Genomic DNA, 20,808 nt, shown 5'->3' with positions numbered 1-20,808 from the left:
TTGGTTTCTGTTAGAGATGTACTGAAATCGGCTATAATTATGATTTAAAAATTTCTCCTTATAATTGTGTCCAGTTTTGTTTGGGGGCTATATTGTTTGATTTATTTAAATCCTCTTGATGAATAATTCCTTTCATTATTATGTAGTGTCTGTTATATCTTATCTCATTCCTTTATTCTCAAACTTTTTATGTCATTTAACTTTATTAAGAGCATTTCTTTTATATTCTCTGGTAATTTCTGCCTTCTAATGAGTGAATTTATATTATTTTGTTTATTAATTTGAAGTTGTTTGGGCCATCTTATTTTTGTTTTCTATTTATGCCTTTTCTTTAGTTTTTTTTCTGTCTTTTGTTGGTTGAATGAGTTTTCATTATGTCTTTATTTTTCCTTTGCTGGTTTGGAAAGACCTTAGAATGCTTTAACTTGGTTTCCCTCATTTGTCAAGTTTCATAATACTTATTTCCCCTTTGCTTTGAATACCCTTACCTGTTATTTTCATATTCTGTACTAATTTAGATTTATCATCATGTTTTCTCATTTCTTTGCATTTTTTTTCGAGGTTCAGTTTCCTCTTTTCTGAAGCATAGACCATTCATTACTTCTCTGTATGAAAATCAGAGTCTTAAATTCTCCAGTCTTACCCGAAAATTTTGTTACTTTGCACTTATTCTTCAAAGATAGTTTAGCTGAATATAGAACTTGAAATGGCTAGTCCCTGCCCCCCCACCTCCCGATGGTCCATTAAAGATACCATTTCATTGTCCATTGGAATCTAGAGATATTGATAAGGCATCTACTGCCAGCATTTAAGATAGTCATGCTGGTAGACTATTTTTCTCTCTTCTTTTTAAATATTTGCTTTGTAATTTAAAGAACATTCTCCTTGTCTTTGAAGTTCTGCAGTTTCACTATGATGTGTACAGGTGTGGATTTTTTTTCTTAATTCTGCTTGACCTCCCTATATTTATTCATTTCTGGAACATTCTCAGCATTATTTCTTTTTTAAAAAAGTATTGTTTTTTGTTTTATGTTTCTTATTATATTCTTCAAGTTTCAAATATTTGTCATTTTTCTTTTTGTTTTGTTGCAGTATACTTGATTTACAATATTACACCATTTTTGGGTATACAGCATAGTGATTCAAAACTTTTATAGATTATACTCCATTTAAAGTTATTATAAAATAATGGCTATATTTCCTGTGCTGTACAATATATCCTTGTATCTTATTTATTTTATACATAGTAGTTTGTATCTCTTAATCCTTTAACCCTATTGTACTCCTCCCCCCTTCCCTCTCTCCATTGGTAACCACTTGTTTGTTCTCTACATATATGGGTCTGTTTCTGTTTTGTTATATTCATTATTTGCTTCATTTTTTAGATTCTACACATAAGTGATAACAGAGTATTTGTCTTTCTCTGACTTATTTCATTAAGCATAATACCCTCCAGGTCCATTCATGTTGTTGCAAATGGCAAAATTTCATTCTTTTTTTATAATTGAATAGTATTCCATGGTATGTATGCAGAGATATATGTGTATATATATATATCACGTCTTCTTTATTCATCTGTTGATGAACATGTAGGTTGCTTCCATATCTTGGCTATTGTAAATAATGCTGCTATGAACATTGGGGTGCATATATCTCTTCAGAGTAGTGTTTTCATTTTCTTTGGATATATATCCAGGAGTGGAATTACTGGGTCATATGGTAGTTATATCTTTAAGTTTTTGAGAAACTGCCATACTGTTTTCCACAGTGGCTGCACCAATTTACGTTCCCACCAACAGTGCACAAGGGTTCCCTTTTCTCCTCATCCTTACCAACATTTGCTATTTGTGGTCTTTTTGATGATAGCCATTCTGACAGGTGTGAGGTGATATCTTATTGTAGTTTTGCTTTGCATTTCTCTGATGATTAACAGTGTTGAGCATTTCATGTGCCAGTTGGCCATCTATATTCTTCTTTGGGAAAATGTCTATTCAGGTCTTCTGCCCATTTTTTAACCAGGTTATTTGTTTTTTTGATATTGAGTAGTATGAGCTATTTATATAGTTTGGGCATTAAACCCTGGTTGGTCATATCATTTGCAAATATTTTCTCCCATTCAGTAGATTGTCTTTTCATTTTGTCAATGCTTTCTTATTTATTTATTTATTTGTGGTACGCGGGCCTCTCACTGTTGTGGCCTCTCCCATTGCGGAGCACAGGCTCCAGACGCGCAGGCTCAGCGGCCATGGCTCACGGGCCCAGCCACCCCGTGGCATGTGGGATCTTCCCGGACCGGGGCAGGAACCCATGTCCCCTGCATCGGCAGACAGACTCTCAACCACTGCGCCACCACGGAAGCCCTGTCAATGCTTTCTTTTCTTTTCCTTTCCTTTCCTTTTAAATTTAATTAGGTCCTATTATTTATTTATTTAGTTAGTTTCCTCTGCCTTAGGAGACAGATCCAAAAAATACTGCTGTGGTTTATGTCAGAGTGTTCTGCCTCTGTTTTCTTCTGGAGTTTTATGCTTTATGGTCTTACATTTAAGTCTTTAATCCATTTTGAGTTTATTTTTGAATATGGTATGGAAAAAAGTTTTAATTTCATTCTTTTACATGTAGCAGTCCAGTCTTCCCAGCACCACTTATTGAAAGACTGTCTTTTCCTCATTTATATTTTTGCTTCCTTTGTCATAGATTAATTGCCCATATAAACGTGGGTTTGTTTCTGGGTTCACTATTCTGTTCCATTGATCTCTGTGTCTGCTTTTGTTCCAGTACCATACTGTTTTGGCTACTGTAGTTTTGTAGTATAATGATTATGGATCAATCCAAGAAAAATATATAACAATTGTAAATATATATGCACCCAACATAGGAGTATCTAAATACATAATGCAAATGACAACAGAAATGAAGGACAGTAACACAATAATAGTAGGGAACTTTAACACCCCACTTACATCAATGGACAGATCATTCAGACAGAAAAATCAATGAGGAAACACTGGCCTTAAATGACACGTTAGACCAAACAGAACACATAGTACTCTATTCAAAGGCAGCAGAATACACATTCTTTTCAAGATCACATGCTAGCCCAAAAAACAAGTCTCAGTAAATTTAAGTAAATTGAGATCATATCAAGCATCTTTTCCAACTACAGTACTATGAGATTAGAAATCACCTACAAGAAAAAAACTGCGAAAAACACAAACATGTGGAGGCTAAAAAATATGCTACTAAACCAGTGGATCACTGCAGAAATCAAGGAGGAAATCAGAAAATACCTGGAGACAAAAGAAAATGAAAACACAGCAATCCAAATTGTATGGGATGCAGCAAAAGCAGTTCTGAGACGGAACTTTATAGTGATACAAGCCTGCCTCAGGAAACAAAAAAAAATCTCAAATAAAAAACCTAACCTTACACCTAAAGGAATTAGAAATAGAAGAACAAACAAAACCCAAAGTTAGTAGAAGGAAAGAAATAATCTGTTGATTGTTCCTCCTGGGCCCTTGTTTCTTTTTTTTTTTTCTACATCTTTATTGGAGTATAATTGCTTTACAATAGTGTGTCCATTTTGGCTTTATAACAAAGTCAATCAGTCATACATATGTTCCCATATCTCCTCCCTCTTGCGTCTCCCTCCCTCCCACCCTCCCTATCCCACCCATCCAGGTGGTCACAAAGAACCGAGCTGATCTCCCTGTGCTATGTGGCTGCTTCCCACTAGCTATCTGTTTTACATTTGGTAGCGTATATCTGTCCATGCCACTCTCTCACTTTGTCCCAGCTTAACCTTCCCCTCCCCATATCCTCAAGTCCATTCTCTAGTAGGTCTGTGTCTTTATTCCCGTCTTACCCCTAGGTTGTTTATGACATTTTTTTTTCTTAGGTTCCATATATATGTGTTAGCATACGGTATTTGTCTTTCTCTTTCTGACTTACTTCACTCTGTATGACAGACTCTAGGTCCATCCAACTCACTACAAATAACTCAATTTTGTTTCTTTTTATGGCTGAGTAATATTCCATTGTATATATGTGCCACATCTTCTTTATCCATTCATCCGATGATGGACACTGAGGTTGTTTCCATCTCTGGGCTATTGTAAATAGAGCTGCAATGAGCATTTTGGTACATGACTTTTTTTGAATTATGGTTTTCTCAGGGTATATGCCCAGTAGTGGGATTGCTGGGTCATATGGTAGTTCTATTTGTAGATTTTTAAGGAACCTCCATACTGTTCTCCATAGTGGCTGTACCAATTCACATTCCCACCAGCAGTGCAAGAGTGTTCCCTTTTCTCCACACCCTCTCCAGCATTTATTGTTTCTAGGTTTTTTGATGATGGCCATTCAGACCGGTGTGAGATGATATCTCATTGTAGTTTTGATTTGCATTTCTCTAATTATTAATGATGTTGAGCATTCTTTTTTTTTTTTTTTTAACATCTTTATTGGGGTATAATTACTTTACAATGGTGTGTTAGTTTCTGATTTATAACAAAGTGAATCAGCTATACATATACATGTGCTCCCATGTGTCTTCCCTCTTGCGTCTCCCTCCCTCCCACTCTCCCCCTCCCACCCCTCCAGGCTGTCCCAAAGCCCCGAGCTTATATCCCTGTGCCTTGCGGCTGCTTCCCCCTAGCTATCTACCTTACTACGTTTGTTAGTGTGTATATGTCCATGACTCCCTCTCGCCCTGTCAAAACTCACCCTTCCCCCTCCCCATATCCTCAAGTCCGTTCTCCAGTAGGTCTGCGCCTCTATTCCTGTCTTATCCCTAGGTTCTTCATGACATTTTTTCCCCTTAAATTCCATATATATGTGTTAGCATACGGTATTTGTCTTTGTCTTTCTGACTTACTTCACTCTGTATGACAGACTCTAGGTCTATCCATCTCATTACAAATAGCTCAATTTCATTTCTTTTTAAGGCTGAGTAATATTCCATTGTGTATATGTGCCACATCTTCTTTATCCATTCATCCGATGATGGGCGCTTAGGTTCTTTCCATCTCCGGGCTATTGTAAATAGAGCTGCAATGAACATTTTGGTACATGACTCTTTTTGAATTTTGGTTTTCTCAGGGTATATGCCCAGTAGTGGGATTGCTGGGTCATATGGTAATTCTATTTGTAGTTTTTTAAGGAACCTCCATACTGTTCTCCATAGTGGCTGTACCAATTCACATTCCCACCAGCAGTGCAAGAGTGTTCCCTTTTCTCCACACCCTCTCCAGCATTTATTGTTTCTAGGTTTTTTGATGATGGCCATTCAGACCGGTGTGAGATGATATCTCATTGTAGTTTTGATTTGCATTTCTCTAATTATTAATGATGTTGAGCATTCTTTCATTTGTTTTTTGGCAATCTGTATATCTTCTTTGGAGAAATGTCTATTTAGGTCTTCTGCCCATTTTTGGATTGGGTTGTTTGTTTTTTTGTTATTGAGCTGCATGAGCTGCTTGCAAATTTTGGAGATTAATCCTTTGTCAGTTGCTTCATTTGCAAATATTTTCTCCCATTCTGAGGATTGTCTTTTGGTCTTGTTTATGGTTTCCTTTGCTGAGCAAAAGCTTTGAAGTTTCATTAGGTCCCATTTGTTTATTTTTGTTTTTATTTCCATTACTCTAGGAGGTGGGTCAAAAAGCATCTTGCTGTGATTTATGTCATAGAGTGTTCTGCCTATGTTTTCCTCTAAGAGTTTGATAGTTTCTGGCCTTAAATTTAGGTCTTTAATTCATTTTGAGCTTATTTTTGTGTGTGGTGTTAGGGAGTGTCCTAATCTCATACTTTTACATGTAGGTGTGCAGTTTTCCCAGCACCACTTATTGAAGAGTCTGTCCTTTCTCCACTGTACCTTCCTGCCTCCTTTATCAAAGATAAGGTGACCATATGTGTGTGGGTTTATCTCTGGGCTTTCTATCCTGTTCCATTGATCTATATTTCTGTTTTTGTGTCAGTACCATACTGTTTTGATTACTGTAGCTTTGTAGTATAATCTGAAGTTAGGGAGCCTGATTTCTCCAGCTCCATTTTTCGTTCTCAAGATTGCTTTGGCTATTGGGGGTCTTTTGTGTTTCCATACAAATTGTGAAATTTTTTGTTCTAGTTCTGTGAAAAATGCCACTGGTAGTTTGAAAGAGATTGCATTGAATCTGTAGATTGCTTTGGGTAGTAGAGTCATTTTCACAGTGTTGATTCTTCCAATCCAAGAACATCTCCATCTATTTGTATCATCTTTAATTTCTTTCATCAGTATAATTTTCTGCATACAGGTCTTTTGTCTCCTTAGGTAGGTTTATTCCTAGATATTTTATTCTTCTTGTTGCAATGGTAAATGGGAATGTTTTCCTGATTTCACTTTCAGATTTTTCATCATTAGTGTATAGGAATGCCAGAGATTTCTGTGCATTAATTTTGTATCCTGCTACTTTACCAAAGTCATTGATTAACTCTAATAGTTTTCTGGTAGCATCTTTACGATTCTCTGTGTATAGTATCATGTCATTTGCAAACAGTGACAGCTTTACTTCTTCTTTTCTGATTTGGATTCCTTTTATTTCCTTTTCTTCTCTGATTGCTGTGGCTAAAACTTCCAAAACTATGTTGAATAAGAGTGGTGAGAGTGGGCAACCTTGTCTTGTTCCTGATCTTAGTGGAAATGGTTTCAGTTTTTCACCATTGAGGACGATGTTGGCTGTGGGTTTGTCATATATGGCCTTTATTATGTTGAGGAAAGTTCCTTCTATGCCTACTTTCTGGAGGGTTTTTATCATAAATGGGTGTTGAATTTTGTCGAAAGCTTTCTCTGCATCTATTGAGATGATCATATGGTTTTTCCCCTTAAATTTGTCAATATGGTGTATCGTGTTGATTGATTTGCATATATTGAAGAATCCTTGCATTCCTAGAATGAACCCCACTTGATCATGGTGTATGATCCTTTTAATGTGTTGTTGGATTCTGTTTGCTAGTATTTTGTTTAGGATTTTTGCATCTATGTTCATCAGTGATACTGGCCTGTAGTTTTCTTTCTTTGTGACATCCTTGTCTGGTTTTGGTATCAGGATGGTAGTGGCCTCATAGAATGAGTTTGGGAGTGTTCCTCCCTCTGCTATATTTTGGAAGAGTTTGAGAAGGATGGGTGTTAGGTCTTCTCTAAATGTTTGATAGAATTCTCCTGGGAAGCCATCTGGTCCTGGGCTTTTGTTTGTTGGAAGATTTTTAATTACAGTTTCAATTTCAGTGCTTGTGATTGGTCTGTTCATATTTTCTATTTCTTCCTGATTCAGTCTTGGCAGGTTGTGCTTTTCTAAGAATTTGCCCATTTCTTCCAGGTTGTCCATTTTATTGGCATAGAGTTGCTTGTTGTAGTCTCTCATGATCTTTTGTATTTCTGCAGTGTCAGTTGTTACTTCTCCTTTTTCATTTCCAATTCAATTGATTTGAGTCTTCTCCCTTTTTTTCTTGATGAGTCTGGCTAATGGTTTCTCAATTTTGTTTATCTTCTCAAACAACCAGCTTTTAGCTTTATTGATCTTTGCTATTGTTTTCTTCATTTTTTTTTTCATTTATTTCTGATCTGATGTTTATGATTTCTTTCCTTCTGTTAACTTTGGGTTTTTTTTGTTCTTTCTCTAATTGCTTTAGCTGGAAGGTTAGGTTATTTATTCGAGATGTTTCCTGTTTCTTAAGGTAGGATTGTATTGCTATAAAACTCCCTCTTAAAACTGCTTTTGCTGCATCCCATAGGTTTTGGGTCGTCGTGTCTCCATTGTCATTTGTTTCTAGGTATTTTTTTATTTCCTCTTTGATTTCTTCAGTGATCACTTCGTTATTAAGTAGTGTATTGTTTAGCCTCCATGTGTTTGTATTTTTTACAGATCATTTCCTGTAATTGATATATAGTCTCATAGCATTGTGCTCAGAAAAGATATTTGATACAATTTCAATTTTCCTAAATTTACCAAGGCTTGATTTGTGACCCAAGATATGATGTGTCGTGGAGAATGTTCCATGAGCACTTGAGAAAAATGTGTATTCTGTTGTTTTTGGATGGAATGTCCCCTAAAGATCAATTAAGTCCATCTTGTTTAATGTATCATTTAAAGCTTGTGTTTCCTTATTTATTTTCGTTTTGGATGATCTGTCCATTGGTGAAAGTGGGGTGTTAAAATCCCCTACTATGAATGTGTTACTGTTGATTTCCCCTTTTATGGCAGTTAGTATTTGCCTTATGTACTGAGGTGCTCCTATGTTGGGTGCATAAATATTTACCATTGTTATATCTTCTTCTTGGATGAATCCCTTGATCATTATGTAGTGTCCTTCTTTGTCTCTTATAATAGTCTTTATTTTAAAGTCTGTTTTGTCTGATATGAGAATTGCTACTCCGCCTGTCTTTTGCTTTCCATTTGCATGGAATATCTTTTTCCATTCTGAAGTGGGTCTCTTGTAGACAGCATATATATGGGTCTTGTTTTTGTATCCATTCAGCCAGTCTGTGTCTTTTGGTGGGAGCATTTAATCCATTTACATTTAAGGTAATTATCGATATGTATGTTCCTATTCCCATTTCCTTAATTGTTTTGCGTTTGTTATTGTAGGTCTTTTCCTTCTCTTGTGTTTCTTGCCTAGAGAAGTTCCTTTAGCATTTGTTGTAAAGCTGGTTTGGTGGTGCTGAACTCTCAGCTTTTGCTTGCCTGTAAAGGTTTTAATTTCTCCATCAAATCTGAATGAGATCCTTGCTGGGTAGAGTAATCTTGGTTATAGGTTTTTCTCCTTCATCACTTTAAATATGTCCTGCCAGTCCCTTCTGGCTTGCAGAGTTTCTGCTGAAAGATCAGCTGCTAACCTTATGGGGATTCCCTTGTGTGTTATTTGTTGCTTTTCCCTTGCTGCTTTTAATATGTTGTCTTTGTATTTAACTTTTGACAGCTTGATTAATATGTGTCTTGGCATGTTTCTCCTTGGATTTATCCTGTATGGGACTGTCTGTGCTTCCTGGACTTGATTACCTATTTTCTTTCCCATATTAGGGAAGTTTTCAACTATAATCTCTCCAAATATTTTCTCAGTCCCTTTCTTTTTCTCTTCTTCTGCAACCTCTATACTTCGAATGTTGGTGCGTTTAATGTTGTCCCAGAGGTCTCTGGGACTGTCCTCAGTTCTTTTCATTCTTTTTTCTTTATTCTGCTCTGCAGTAGTTATTTCCACTATTTTATCTTCCAGGTCACTTATCCGTTCTTCTGCCTCAGTTATTCTGCTATTGATCCCATCTAGAGTATTTTTACTTTCATTTATTGTGTTGTTCATCATTGCGTGTTTCATCTTTAGTTCTTTTAGGTCCTTGTTAAATGTTTCTTGAATTTATTCTATTTCCAAGATTTTGGATCATCTTTACTATCATCATTCTGAATTCTTTTTCAGGTAGACTGCCTATTTCCTCTTCATTTGTTAGGTCTGGTGGGTTTTTATCTTGCTCCTTCATCTGCTGTGTGTTTTTCTGTCTTCTCATTTTGCTTATCTTACTGTGTTTGGGGTCTCCTTTTTGCAGGCTGCAGGTTTGTATTTCCCATTGTTTTTGGTGTCTGTCCCCAGTGGCTAAAGTTGGTTCAGTGGGTTGTGTAGGCTTCCTGGTGGAGGGGACTAGTGCCTGTGTTCTGGTGGATGATGCTGGATCTTGTGTTTCTGGTGGGCAGGTCCACGTCTGGTGGTGTGTTTTGGGGTGTCTGTGGACTTATTATGATTTTAGGCAGCCTCTCTGCTAATGGGTGCGGTTGTGTTCCTGTCTTGCTAGTTGTTTGGCATAGGGTGTCCAGCACTGTAGCTTGCTGGTCGTTGAGTGAAGCGGGGTGCTGGGTGTTGAGGTGGAGATCTCTGGGAGATTTTCACCATTTGATATTATGTGGAGCTGGGAGGTCTCTTGTGGACCAGTGTCCTGAAGTTGGCTCTCCCACCTCAGAGGCACAGCACTGACTCCTGGCTGCAGCACCAAGAGCATTTCATCCACACGGCTCAGAATAAAAGGGAGAAAAAGAAGGGAGGTAGGGAGGGAGGAAGGAAGGAAGGAAGGAAGGAAGGAAGGAAGGGGATAAAATAAAGTTATTAAAATGAAAAATGACTATTAAGAAAAAAAAATTTTTTTAAGAAAAACAAAACTGACAGAAGCCTAGGACAAATGGTGAAAGCAAAGCTATACAGACAAAATCTCACACAGAAGCATACACGCTCACAAAAAGAGGAAAAGGGGAAAAAATAATAAATCTTGTTTTCAAAGTCCACCTCCTCAATTTGGGATGATTCGTTGTCTATTCACATATTCCACAGTTGCAGGGTACATCAAGTTGATTGTGGAGCTTTAATCCGCTGCTTCTGAGGCTGCTGGGAGAGATTTCCCTTTCTCCTCTTTGTTCGCACAGCTCCCGGGGCTCAGCTTTGGATTTGGCCCCGCCTCTGCGTGTAGTTCGCCGGGGGGCATCTGTTCGCTCAGACGGGACGGGGGTTAAAGGAGCAGCTGCTTCAGGGGCTCTGGCTCACTCAGGATGGGGAGCGGGAGGGGTGCGGATGCTGGGCGACCCTGCGGCGGCAGAGGCCGGCATGACGTTGCACCAGCCTGATGCGCGCTGTGCGTTCTCTTGGGTAAGTTGTCCCTGGATCCCGGGACCCTGGCAGTGGCGGGCTGCACAGGCTCCCCGGAAGAGGGGTGTGGAGAGTGACCTGTGCTCACACACAGGCTTCTTTGTGGCGGCGGCAGCAGCCTTGGCGTCTTCATGCCTGTCTCTGGGATCCACGCTGTTAACCACGGCTCGTGCCCGTCTCTGGAGCTCCTTTAAGCAGCGCTCTTAATCCCCTCTCCTCGCTCACCAGGAAACAAAGAGGGAAGAAAAAGTCTCTTGCCTCTTTGGCAGGTCCAGACTTTTCCCCAGACTCCCTCCCGGCTAGCCGTGGCGCACTAGCCCCTTCAGGCTGTGTTCACGCCGCTAACCCCAGTGCTCTCCCTGCACTCCAACCGGAGCCCGGGCCTCAGCTTCCAGCCCCGCCCGCCCCAGCGGGTGAGCAGACAAGCCTCTCAGGCTGGTGAGTGCCGATCGGCACCAATCCTCTGTGCGGGAATCTCTCGGCTTTGCCCTCCGCACCCCTGTTGCTGTGCTCTCCTCTGCAGCCGCTAAGTTCCCCCTCCGCCACCTGCAGTCTCGCCCGCGAAGGGGCTTCCTAGTGTGTGGAAACCTTTACTTCTTCACAGCTCTCTCCCACTGGTGCAGGTCCCATCCCTATTCTTTGTCTGTTTATTCTTTTTTCATTTGCCCTACCCAGGTACGTGGGGGAGTTTCTTGCCTTTTGGGAGGTCTGAGGTCTTCTTCCAGCATTCAGTAGGTGTTCTGTAGGAGTTGTTCCACGTGTAGATGTATTTCTGGTGTCTCTGTGGGGAGGAAGGTGATCTCCGCGTCTTACTCTTCCGCCATCTTCCCCCCGTCCAGGCACTTGTTTCTTAATGCAATTTGTTACTTTTGTGAAGACATCTTTAGTGGGGTTTGCTTTCTGAGAGAGTTGCATGTGTTCTAGATGAGTAAATCCCTAAGTGTGGTTTTGCATTTAACTTTATTAGCTTATCAGAGTTTTCACTGGTTCTAATCCAACTTACTATATTAAAGTTTTGGCATAGTGTCCCTGTACCATCTGGGTAAGATGAACTTGGAGTACACTCCTATGTTCTCTGATTACTCACAAGAGAATCTTTTCCACACACGGCTCTAGTTTCATTTCCATTCACCTAAGGTTATGGGTAGTGTTTTTGTGGTCTGTGGTTCACAGGTGTAGCCCTTCGTGACTCTCTCATGTGCATCAGTTTCTAGCTGTTAAGCTGTTTTGGCTTCTGTTCCTGTTTACTGCTCTCATTTTGAGTTGCTGCTTTATTTTTAGTGCCAGGGTATTTTCCCTGACTAAGTTTAAGTTTAGCAATATTTCGTTCATTATATTTTATCCAGATTTCTATGGGTTTTGGAGCAGAAGAATAGCCTTTTGATTTATCTCAGCCTGCTATATTGACCAGAAACCTCTATTGGTTCTTGTTAAGGAAATGTGAAAAATCAGGTAAAGGCATCTTGAGTACAACTTTAAGTCTTTATTAGATATTTTGATTAACTTATCCTAAGATATAAAAATATTTCTTAAAACATCAGACTTTTTTAAGAAGTGATGTGATACTGCTTTTTTTCTTCCTGGGGGTGGGAGTCATCACTGGTTTGTGGTACTTCTGAATCACATATCTAAAAAAACAATGTATCTCATTTAAAAAATTGCTCTGCATATTTTCTTCATAAAACTTCAGAAGAGCCTAGATAGTCTAGAAATGTGATCTACGAATAGAATTTAAAAGTTACATGCTTTTGAAGTTGTTTATTATAATGTTAACCTTTAAAACTGAGAAGGAGACTTCAACTAACAGGGTGAATGGTTTAGTACATTATGTTAACTTCAACTCTAGAATATTTCATAGCCATTTAAGGCACTAATTATAAAAATTATAGAGATAAATATATTCCATCTGTATTGTTATGGCAGAACAGTACAAAATTGTGTGTGTGCCTACATAAGAAAATTAGAAGGGAATTTTAAAAATGATTGGATGATGGTGGTAGGATGATGAGCAATTTTTTCTTTAAAAATGGTTTCCCACAACGGCATTGCTATTCTTACAGTCTTAATGGGACTAAATAGTATTCCTATTCTTTGCTAGATTCCAAATAGATTGAAAAAAAAAAGGAGTGGCAGGTGTAGGTGAAAGTAATCACCTGTATTCCTAATGAAGCTGATATTGAAGTATGTAGCTGAGGTATGAGCCACCTCAGGTCTGCTCACTAAACCCCAGATATACCTCCCCCGTCACCTGAACACCCCTGATGAAATCAGCCCCCTCCACACCCCACCCCACTCCTGTTCCCAATTGGAGTTGATCCCAAGAACATGGAGAGTGGAACCGAGTTGAACCCACCCAGTTTATTCTTCCCAAATAAATGATTCCACCTGAAGTAATGGCCAGGGAGAGGCTAGGAGTTACATGGTTTGAGCTTCCACCAGAAAGAAGAAGGATCATGGGGATTTGGAGATAAGCTTTGTAATAGTTGTGTTAATTTTCAAATAAAAATGTGTATGTTTTGGCATTTATTGATTAGCTAAATTGTAGTTATTGAAATTTAATTACTTTTATTTTTGTGTTACAATCTTCAGTCTATCACAATTATTATTTTCTGCTTTTAGGTGTTTAAATGCAGAATTAGAAGCAAAAGTGGCTGATCTGGTTCGACAAGCTGAGGAAGTAATAGTAAGTGAATGTACAATTAATAGTAATTCCATGTAAATGCTAGTTTTTCAACTTTTTAATTTGATGTGTAACATACATACAAAAAAGTGCCCAGGGCTTCCCTGGTGGCGCAGTGGTTGGGAGTCCGCCTGCCGATGCAGGGGACACGGGTTCGTATCCCGATCCGGGAAGATCCCACATGCCGCGGAGCGGCTGGGCCCGTGAGCCATGGCTGCTGAGCCTGCGCGTCCGGAGCCTGTGCTCCGCAACGGGAGAGGCCACAACGGTGAGAGGCCCATATACCGCAAAAAAAAAAAAAAAAAAAAGTGCCCAAAGCATAAATTTTCAGCTCAGTGAATTATCATAAATTGAACATCAATATATGCATAAGTATGTGTATACATGCATGTATATGTTTTTGATAAGCACACTTTTTAAAAAAAATTTCTTTATTTTTGGCTGCATTGGGTCTTCGTTGTGGTGTGTGGGCTTCTCATTGCAGTGGCTTCTCTTGTCGCGGAGCACAGGCTCTGGAGCATAGGCTCAGTAGTTGTGGCACACGGGCTTAGTTGTTCCACGGCATGTGCGATCTTCCTGGACCAGGGCTCGAACCTGTGTCCCCTGCATTGGCAGGCGGATTCTTAACCACCGCGCCACCAGGGAAGCCCAGCACACGTTTTCTAAAAGCCACTGAAAAAGTGTTTTCCATTTAGATGTTCCAATCATCTAATTAATAGGAACATTAATATTGAATAGAATTTCCAACTATTTTAAGATTAATATTTGCAAATAGCTATATAGAATTAGTACTGGTAATTCAGTAAGGATAGAAATAAAATGGTCTCTGGACAGAAGCTGAATAAAGGTTAACAACTACCATTAATGCTCAGATGGTAATCTGTTTCTTAAACTCTGCAGTTGGATATAACTAAGATTCTTAGGGCTAGACCATAATCAGATTTATAGTCAGGAAAAATGTAGTGAGGTTACATCACTAGACAGTGTAAGCACATTTGCCCCATTCTGGCTACCAAATTGGTTATTCCTACTTTAAGCATCCCTCCCTAAGTATCAGCATTCCCAATATTAGTTGATAGGATATAGTAATATTCCTTAGAGGAATAAAGTAGCTGCTTTCAAACTTTTTAAATTTTTTATTCTAATTCATTTATAATTCTCTTTCATTTAAATCCCACCCCCACCCCACTTTGGAGTTGATGGAGGCAGGGAAGAATAGGCAATATTTTAATGTCTTAGACAGAACCATCATTATTTGTTAGTTTAGGAATGAGAATATTTAGATAATGGTTACAGATTTACTAGTTGCATTTGTAATTAAATATTTTACTAAAAAATAAACATTTTATTACATCTTTTAGTTTTTGTCAGTGTCTGAAGAGCAGGAAAATAATTTTTCTGAAAATAATGTTCAGAAACTCAACGTTATGGTAGAGTGAGTGATTCATTATGTATTCTGATCAGAGTCCTCTAATGGATATAACTTTTGCCACATTGAATTTTTGTTTTTTCACTTTCATATTAATACATCTTCTCCAAAAGTTTTTCAGTCTTAGTGCTTCATTTTTAGCACTTTCATTTCTATGTGGTCGTCTTAACATTGAAGTTTTTATGATTTGAGACAAGTTTTTCTATCCATTAAATGGATTTATGTTTCCACTTCTTGTGAACCTTATTTCCTTTGCATGTTACAGAAGATGGAAGCTCTAATGTAGTTGGGAAGCAGGAGTCAGCTAAGATCATATAAAGGCATTGGCATTCTTACAATCTTGCCTTAGAACTGACTCTTTTAACCAAGAATGAGTGAAAGGGTGAAACTACATTGTTACAGATCTTATTTTGATACCATAGCTTTTAGAATTCTGTGCTTTGATTTTATAGAAATTGTGGACAACTCTGAAATAATTAATGATCAGAAAGGCACTTGAATATATCCTAGTTTTGTACATTATTTTCCTACATGACTTTGTTTTATTTAACTAGAGAGATCAGCAAGAAGTACGATCTCAGTCTATTTCAACACAAATTAAATCATATGAAGAGGAAGATGATTACAATTTAAGGTAAGACTTAAATTCCCAAACGCCTTAAAAATTTTTTTTTACTGGGTAAATGCTTTAAGATTGTTTTCTGTTTTTTTTTAAAATTAAGGTATATTTGACATACAACACTATATTGGTTTTAGGTGTACAACACAATGATTCAGTATTTGTATATATTGTGAAATGGTCACCACAGTAAGTATAGTTACTATCCATTACCATACATAGTTACAGAATCTTTTTTCCCTGTGATGAAAACTTTTAAGATCTACTTTTTTAGCAGCTTTCAAATATGCCATTAGTATTATTAAGTATAGTCTCCATGCTGTAAAGTACATCCCCATGACTTACTTATTTTATAATTGGAAATTTGTACCCTTTGACTCCTTTCACCTATTTCGCCTGCTCCCAACCAACCAGCCTCTGGCAACCATCAATCTGTTCTCTGTATCTATAGGCTTGTTATTATTTGTCTGTTTTTAGATTCCACGTACAAGTGAGATCACTTATTTGTCTTTGTCTTTCTCTGACTTATTTCACTTAGCATAATGCCCTCGAGGTCCATCCATGTTGTCAAAATAGCAAGATTTCATTCTTTTTTTATGGCTCAGTAATAGTTATATATATAAAAATATCATTTTATATGATACTTTAACATATATATATAAAAGCACATGTTCTTTTCTCATTCATCCATTGATGGACATTTAGGTTGTTTCCATATCTGGCCTATTGTAAATAATGTTGCAATGAACATGGAGGTGCATATATATAAAAAAATAAGTGTTTTCATTCTCTTCAGATAAATACCCAGAAATGGGGTTGCTGGATCATATGACAGTTCTCTTTTTAATATATTTTTTCTTTTTTCTTTTTTTTTAAATAGATCTTTATTGGCGTATAATTGCTTCACAATACCATGCTAGTTTCTGTTGCACAACAAAGTGATTCAGCCATATGCATACATGTGTCCCCATATCCCTTCTCTCTTGAGCCTCCCTCTCATCCTCCCTATCGCACCTCTCTAGGTCATCACATAGCACTGAGCCCATCTCCGTGTGCTATGCTGCTGCTTCCCACCAGCCGACTGTTTTACATTTGATAGTGTATATATGTCGATGCTACTCTCACTTCACCCCAGCTTCGCACTCCTACCCCATGTCATCAAGTCCATTCTCTATGTCTGCCTCTTTATTTCTGCCCTGCAACTAGGTTCATCCGTACCATTTTTTTTTTTTTTAGAATCTATATATATGTGTTAGCATACAGTATTTGTTTTTCTCTTTCTGACTTACTTTTCTCTGTATGACAGACTCTAGGTCCATACACCTCACTACAGATAACTCAGTTTTGTTTCTCTTTATGGCTGAGTAATATTTCATTTTATATATGTGCCACATCTTCTTTATCCATCCCTCTGTCGATGGACACTTAGGTTGCCTCCATGTCCTGGCTATTGTAAATAGTGCTGCAGTGAACATTGTGGTGCTTGTCTCTTTTTGAATTATGGTTTTCTCAGGGTGTATACCCAGCAGTGGGATTGCTGGGTCATATGGTAGTTCCATTTTTAGTTTTTTAGGGAACCTCCATACTGTTCTCCATAGTGGCTGTATCAATTTACATTGCCACCAACAGTGTAGGAGGGTTCCATTTTCACCACACCCTTTCCAGCATTTATTGTTTCTAGCTTGTTTGTTAATGACCATTCTGACCAGCATGAGGCGATACCTCATTGTAGTTTTCATTTGCATTTTTCTAATAATTAGTGATGTTGAGCATCTTTCATGTGCCTCTTGGCCATCTGTATATCTTCCTTGATGAAATGTCTATTTAGGTCTTCTGCCCATTTTTTAACGACATTGTTTGTTTTTTTGATATTGAGCTCCATGAGTTGTTTGTATATTTTGGAGATTAATCCTTTGTTGTTTCATTTGCAAATATTTTCTCCCATTTTGAGGGTTGTCTTTTTGTTTATGGTTTCCTTTGCTGTGCAAAAGCTTTTAAGTTTAATTAAGTCCCATTTGTTGATTTTTATTTCTGTTACTCTAGGAGGTGGGTCAAAAGAGATCTTGCTGTGGTTTATGTCAAAGAGTGTTTTTCCTATGTTTTGCTCTAAAAGTTTTATAGTGTCTGGTCTTATATTTAAGTCTTTAATCCGTTTGGAGTTTATTTTTATGTATGGTGTTAGGTAGTGTTCTAATTTCATTCTTTTACATGCAGCTGTCCAGTTTTCCCAGCACCACTTATTGAAGAGGCTGTCTTTCCTCCATTGTATGTTCGTGCCTCCTTTGTCATAAATTAGGTGCCCATATGTGTGTGGGTTTATCTCTGGGCATTCTATCCTGTACCATTGATTTGTATTTCTGTTTCTCTGCCAGTAACATAGTGTCTTGATTACTGTAGCTTTGTGGTATAGTTTGAAGTTGGGGAGCCTGATTCCTCCAACTCTGTTTTTCTTTCTCAAGATTGCTTTGGCTATTCGGGGTCTTTTGTGTTTCCATACGAATTGTAAGATTTTTTGTTCTAATTCTGTGAAGAATGCCATCGGTAGTTTGATAGGGATTGCATTGAATCTGTAGATTGTTTTGGGTAGTATAGTCATTTTCACAATATTCATTCTTCCAATCCAAGAACATGGTATATTTCTCCATCTGTTTGTGTCATCTTTGATTTCTTTCATCAGTGTTTTATACTTTTCTGAGTACAAGTCTTTCGCCTCTTTAGGCAGGCTTATTCCTAGGTATTTTATTCTTTTTGTTGCAATGGTAAATGGGAGTGTTTCCTTAATTTCTCTTTCTTATCTTTTGTTGTTGGTGTATAGGAATGCCAGAGATTTCTGTGTATTAATTTTGTATCCTGCAACCTTACCAAATTCATGGATTAGTTCTAGTAGTTTTCTGGTGACATCTTTAAGATTTTCTATGTATAGTATTGTGTCATCAAAAAATAGTGACAGTTTTACTTCTTCTTTTCCAACTTGTATTCCTTTTATTTCTTTTTCTTCTCTGATTGCCGTGGCTAGGACTTCCAAAACTATGTTGAATAATAGTGGTGAGGGTGGGCATCCTTGTCTTGTTCCTGATCTTAGAGGAAATGCTTTCAGTTTTTCACCATTGAGAATGATGTTTGCTGTGGGTTTGTCATATATGGCCTTTATTATGTTGAGGTAGCTTCCCTCTAGGCCCACTTTCTGGAGAGTTTTTATCATAAATGGGTGTTGAATTTTCTTAAAAGCTTTTTCTGCATCTATTGAGATGATCATATGGTTTTTATTCTTTAATTTGTTAATATAGTGTATCACATTGATTGATTTGTGTATGTTGAAGAATCCTTGCATCCCTGTGTTAAATCCCACTTGATCATGGTGTATGATCCTTTTATTGTGTTGTTGGATTCTGTTTGCTGGTATTTTGTTGAGGATTTTTGCATCTATATTCATCAGTGGTATTGGTCTGTAATTTTCTTTTTTTGTAGCATATTTTTGTGGTTTTGGTATCACAGTGATGGTGGCCTTGTAGAATGAATTTGGGAGTGTTCCTTCCTCTGCAATTTTTTGGAAGAGTTTGAGAAGGATGGGTGTTAGCCCTTCTCTAAATGTTTGATAGAATTCACCTGTGAAGCCATCTGGTCCTGGACTTTTGTTTGTTGGAAGATTTTTAATTACAGTTTCAATTTCATTACTTGTGATAGGTCTGTTTAATTCTTCCTGGTTCAGTCTTCGGAAATTGTTCCATTCCAAGATTTTGTCCGTTTCTTTGTGGTTGTCCATTTTATTGGCATATAGTTGTTTGTAGTAGTCTTTTATAATCCTTTGTATTTCTGCAGTGTCAGTTGTGATTTCTCCTTTTTCATTTCTAATTTTATTGATTTGCATCCTCTCCCTTTTTTTCTTGATGAGTCTGGCTAAGGTTTTCTCAATTTTGTTTACCTTCTCAAAGAACCAGCTTTTAGTTTTATTGATCTTTGCTATTGTTTTCTTTATTTCTATTTCATTTATTTCTACTCTGATCTTTATGATTTCTTTCCTTCTACTGACTTTAGGTTTTCTTGTTTTTCTTTCTCTAGTTGTTTTAAGTGTAGGCTAGATTGTTTATTTGAGATTTTTCTTGTTTCTTGAGGTGAGATTGAATTGCTCTCAACATCCTTAGAACTGCTTTTGCTGCATCCCATAGGTTTTGGGTCATCATGTTTTCATTGTCATTTGTGTCTATGTATTTTTTATTTCTTCTTTGATTTCTTCAGTAATCTCTTGGTTATTTAGTAGCGCACTGTTTAGCCTCCATGTATTTGTGGTTTTTACAGTTTTTTTCCTGTAACTGATTTCCAGTCTCATAGCATTGTGGTCAGAAAAGATGCTTGATACAATTTCAGTTTTCTTAAATTTTCCAAGGTTTGATTTGTGACCCAAGATGTGATATATCCTGGAGACTGTTCCATGTGCACTTGAGAAGAAAGTGTATTCTGCCACTTTTGGGTGGAATGTTCTGTAAATATCAATTAGATCTATCTGGTGTATTGTGTCATTTAAAGCTTGTGTTTCCTTATTTATTTTCTGTCTGGATGATCTGTCCATTGGTATAAGTGGGTGTAAAATCCCCTACTGTTATTATGTTACTGTCGATTTCTTCTTTCATGGTTGTTAACATTTGCCTTATGTATTGAGGTGCTCCTAAGTTGGGTGCATAAACAATTATAATTATTGTATCTTCTTCTTGGAATGATCCCTTGGTCATTATGTAGTGTCCTTCTTTGTCTCTTTTAATAATCTTTATTTTTTTTTATTTATTTATTTTTTTTTGCAGTATGCGGGCCTCTCACTGTTGTGGCCTCTCCTGTTGCGGAGCACAGGCTCCGGACGCGCAGGCTCAGCGGCCATGGCTCACGGGCCCAGCCGCTCCGCGGCATGTGGGCTCTTCCCGGACCGGGGCACGAACCCGTGTCCCCTGCATCGGCAGGCGGACTCTCAACCACTGTGCCACCAGGGAAGCCCAATAATCTTTATTTTAAAATCCATTTTGTCTGATATGAGAATTACTACTCCAACTTTCTTTTGATTTCCATTTGCATGGAATATCTTTTTCTACCCCCTCACTTTCAGTCTGTATGTGTCCCTAGGTCTGAAATAGGTCTCTTGTAGACAGCATATATATGGGTCTTGTTTTTGCATCCATTTAGCCAGTCTGTCTTTTGGTTGGGGCATTTAATCCATTTACATTGAAGGTTATTATCAATATGTATGTTCCTGTTACCATTTTCTTAATTGTTTTGGGTTTGTTTTTGTGGGTATTTTTCTTCTCTTGTGTTCTTGCTTAAAGAAGTTTCTTTAGTGTTTGTTGTAAAGCTGGTTTGGTGGTGCTGAATTCTCTTAGCTTTTGCTTGTCTGAAAAGCTTTTGATTTTTCCATTGAATCTGAATGAGATCCTTGCTGGATAG

The 20,808-nt window shown here is 37.7% G+C and overlaps 1 protein-coding gene across 4 annotated transcripts in view; it reads left to right on the top strand.

Moving 5' to 3' along the window:
* TEX9 (testis expressed 9) overlaps positions 1-20,808 on the top strand; it is a 236,167-nt gene that overhangs the window by 149,476 nt on the left and 65,883 nt on the right. For all 4 annotated transcript variants that reach the window (XM_032621329.1, XM_032621328.1, XM_032621331.1 and 1 more), the window contains 2 exons: positions 13,273-13,336; positions 15,317-15,396. In XM_032621329.1, the coding sequence (XP_032477220.1) occupies positions 13,273-13,336; positions 15,317-15,396 (144 nt within the window). The remainder of the gene's footprint in view (positions 1-13,272; positions 13,337-15,316; positions 15,397-20,808) is intronic.

Source organism: Phocoena sinus, chromosome 2, assembly GCF_008692025.1.
Source record: "Phocoena sinus isolate mPhoSin1 chromosome 2, mPhoSin1.pri, whole genome shotgun sequence".
In the NCBI taxonomy this organism is placed as follows: domain Eukaryota; kingdom Metazoa; phylum Chordata; class Mammalia; order Artiodactyla; family Phocoenidae; genus Phocoena; species Phocoena sinus.
Note: the sequence above shows the minus strand (reverse complement) of the source record. Positions and strands in the feature narration are given on the sequence as shown.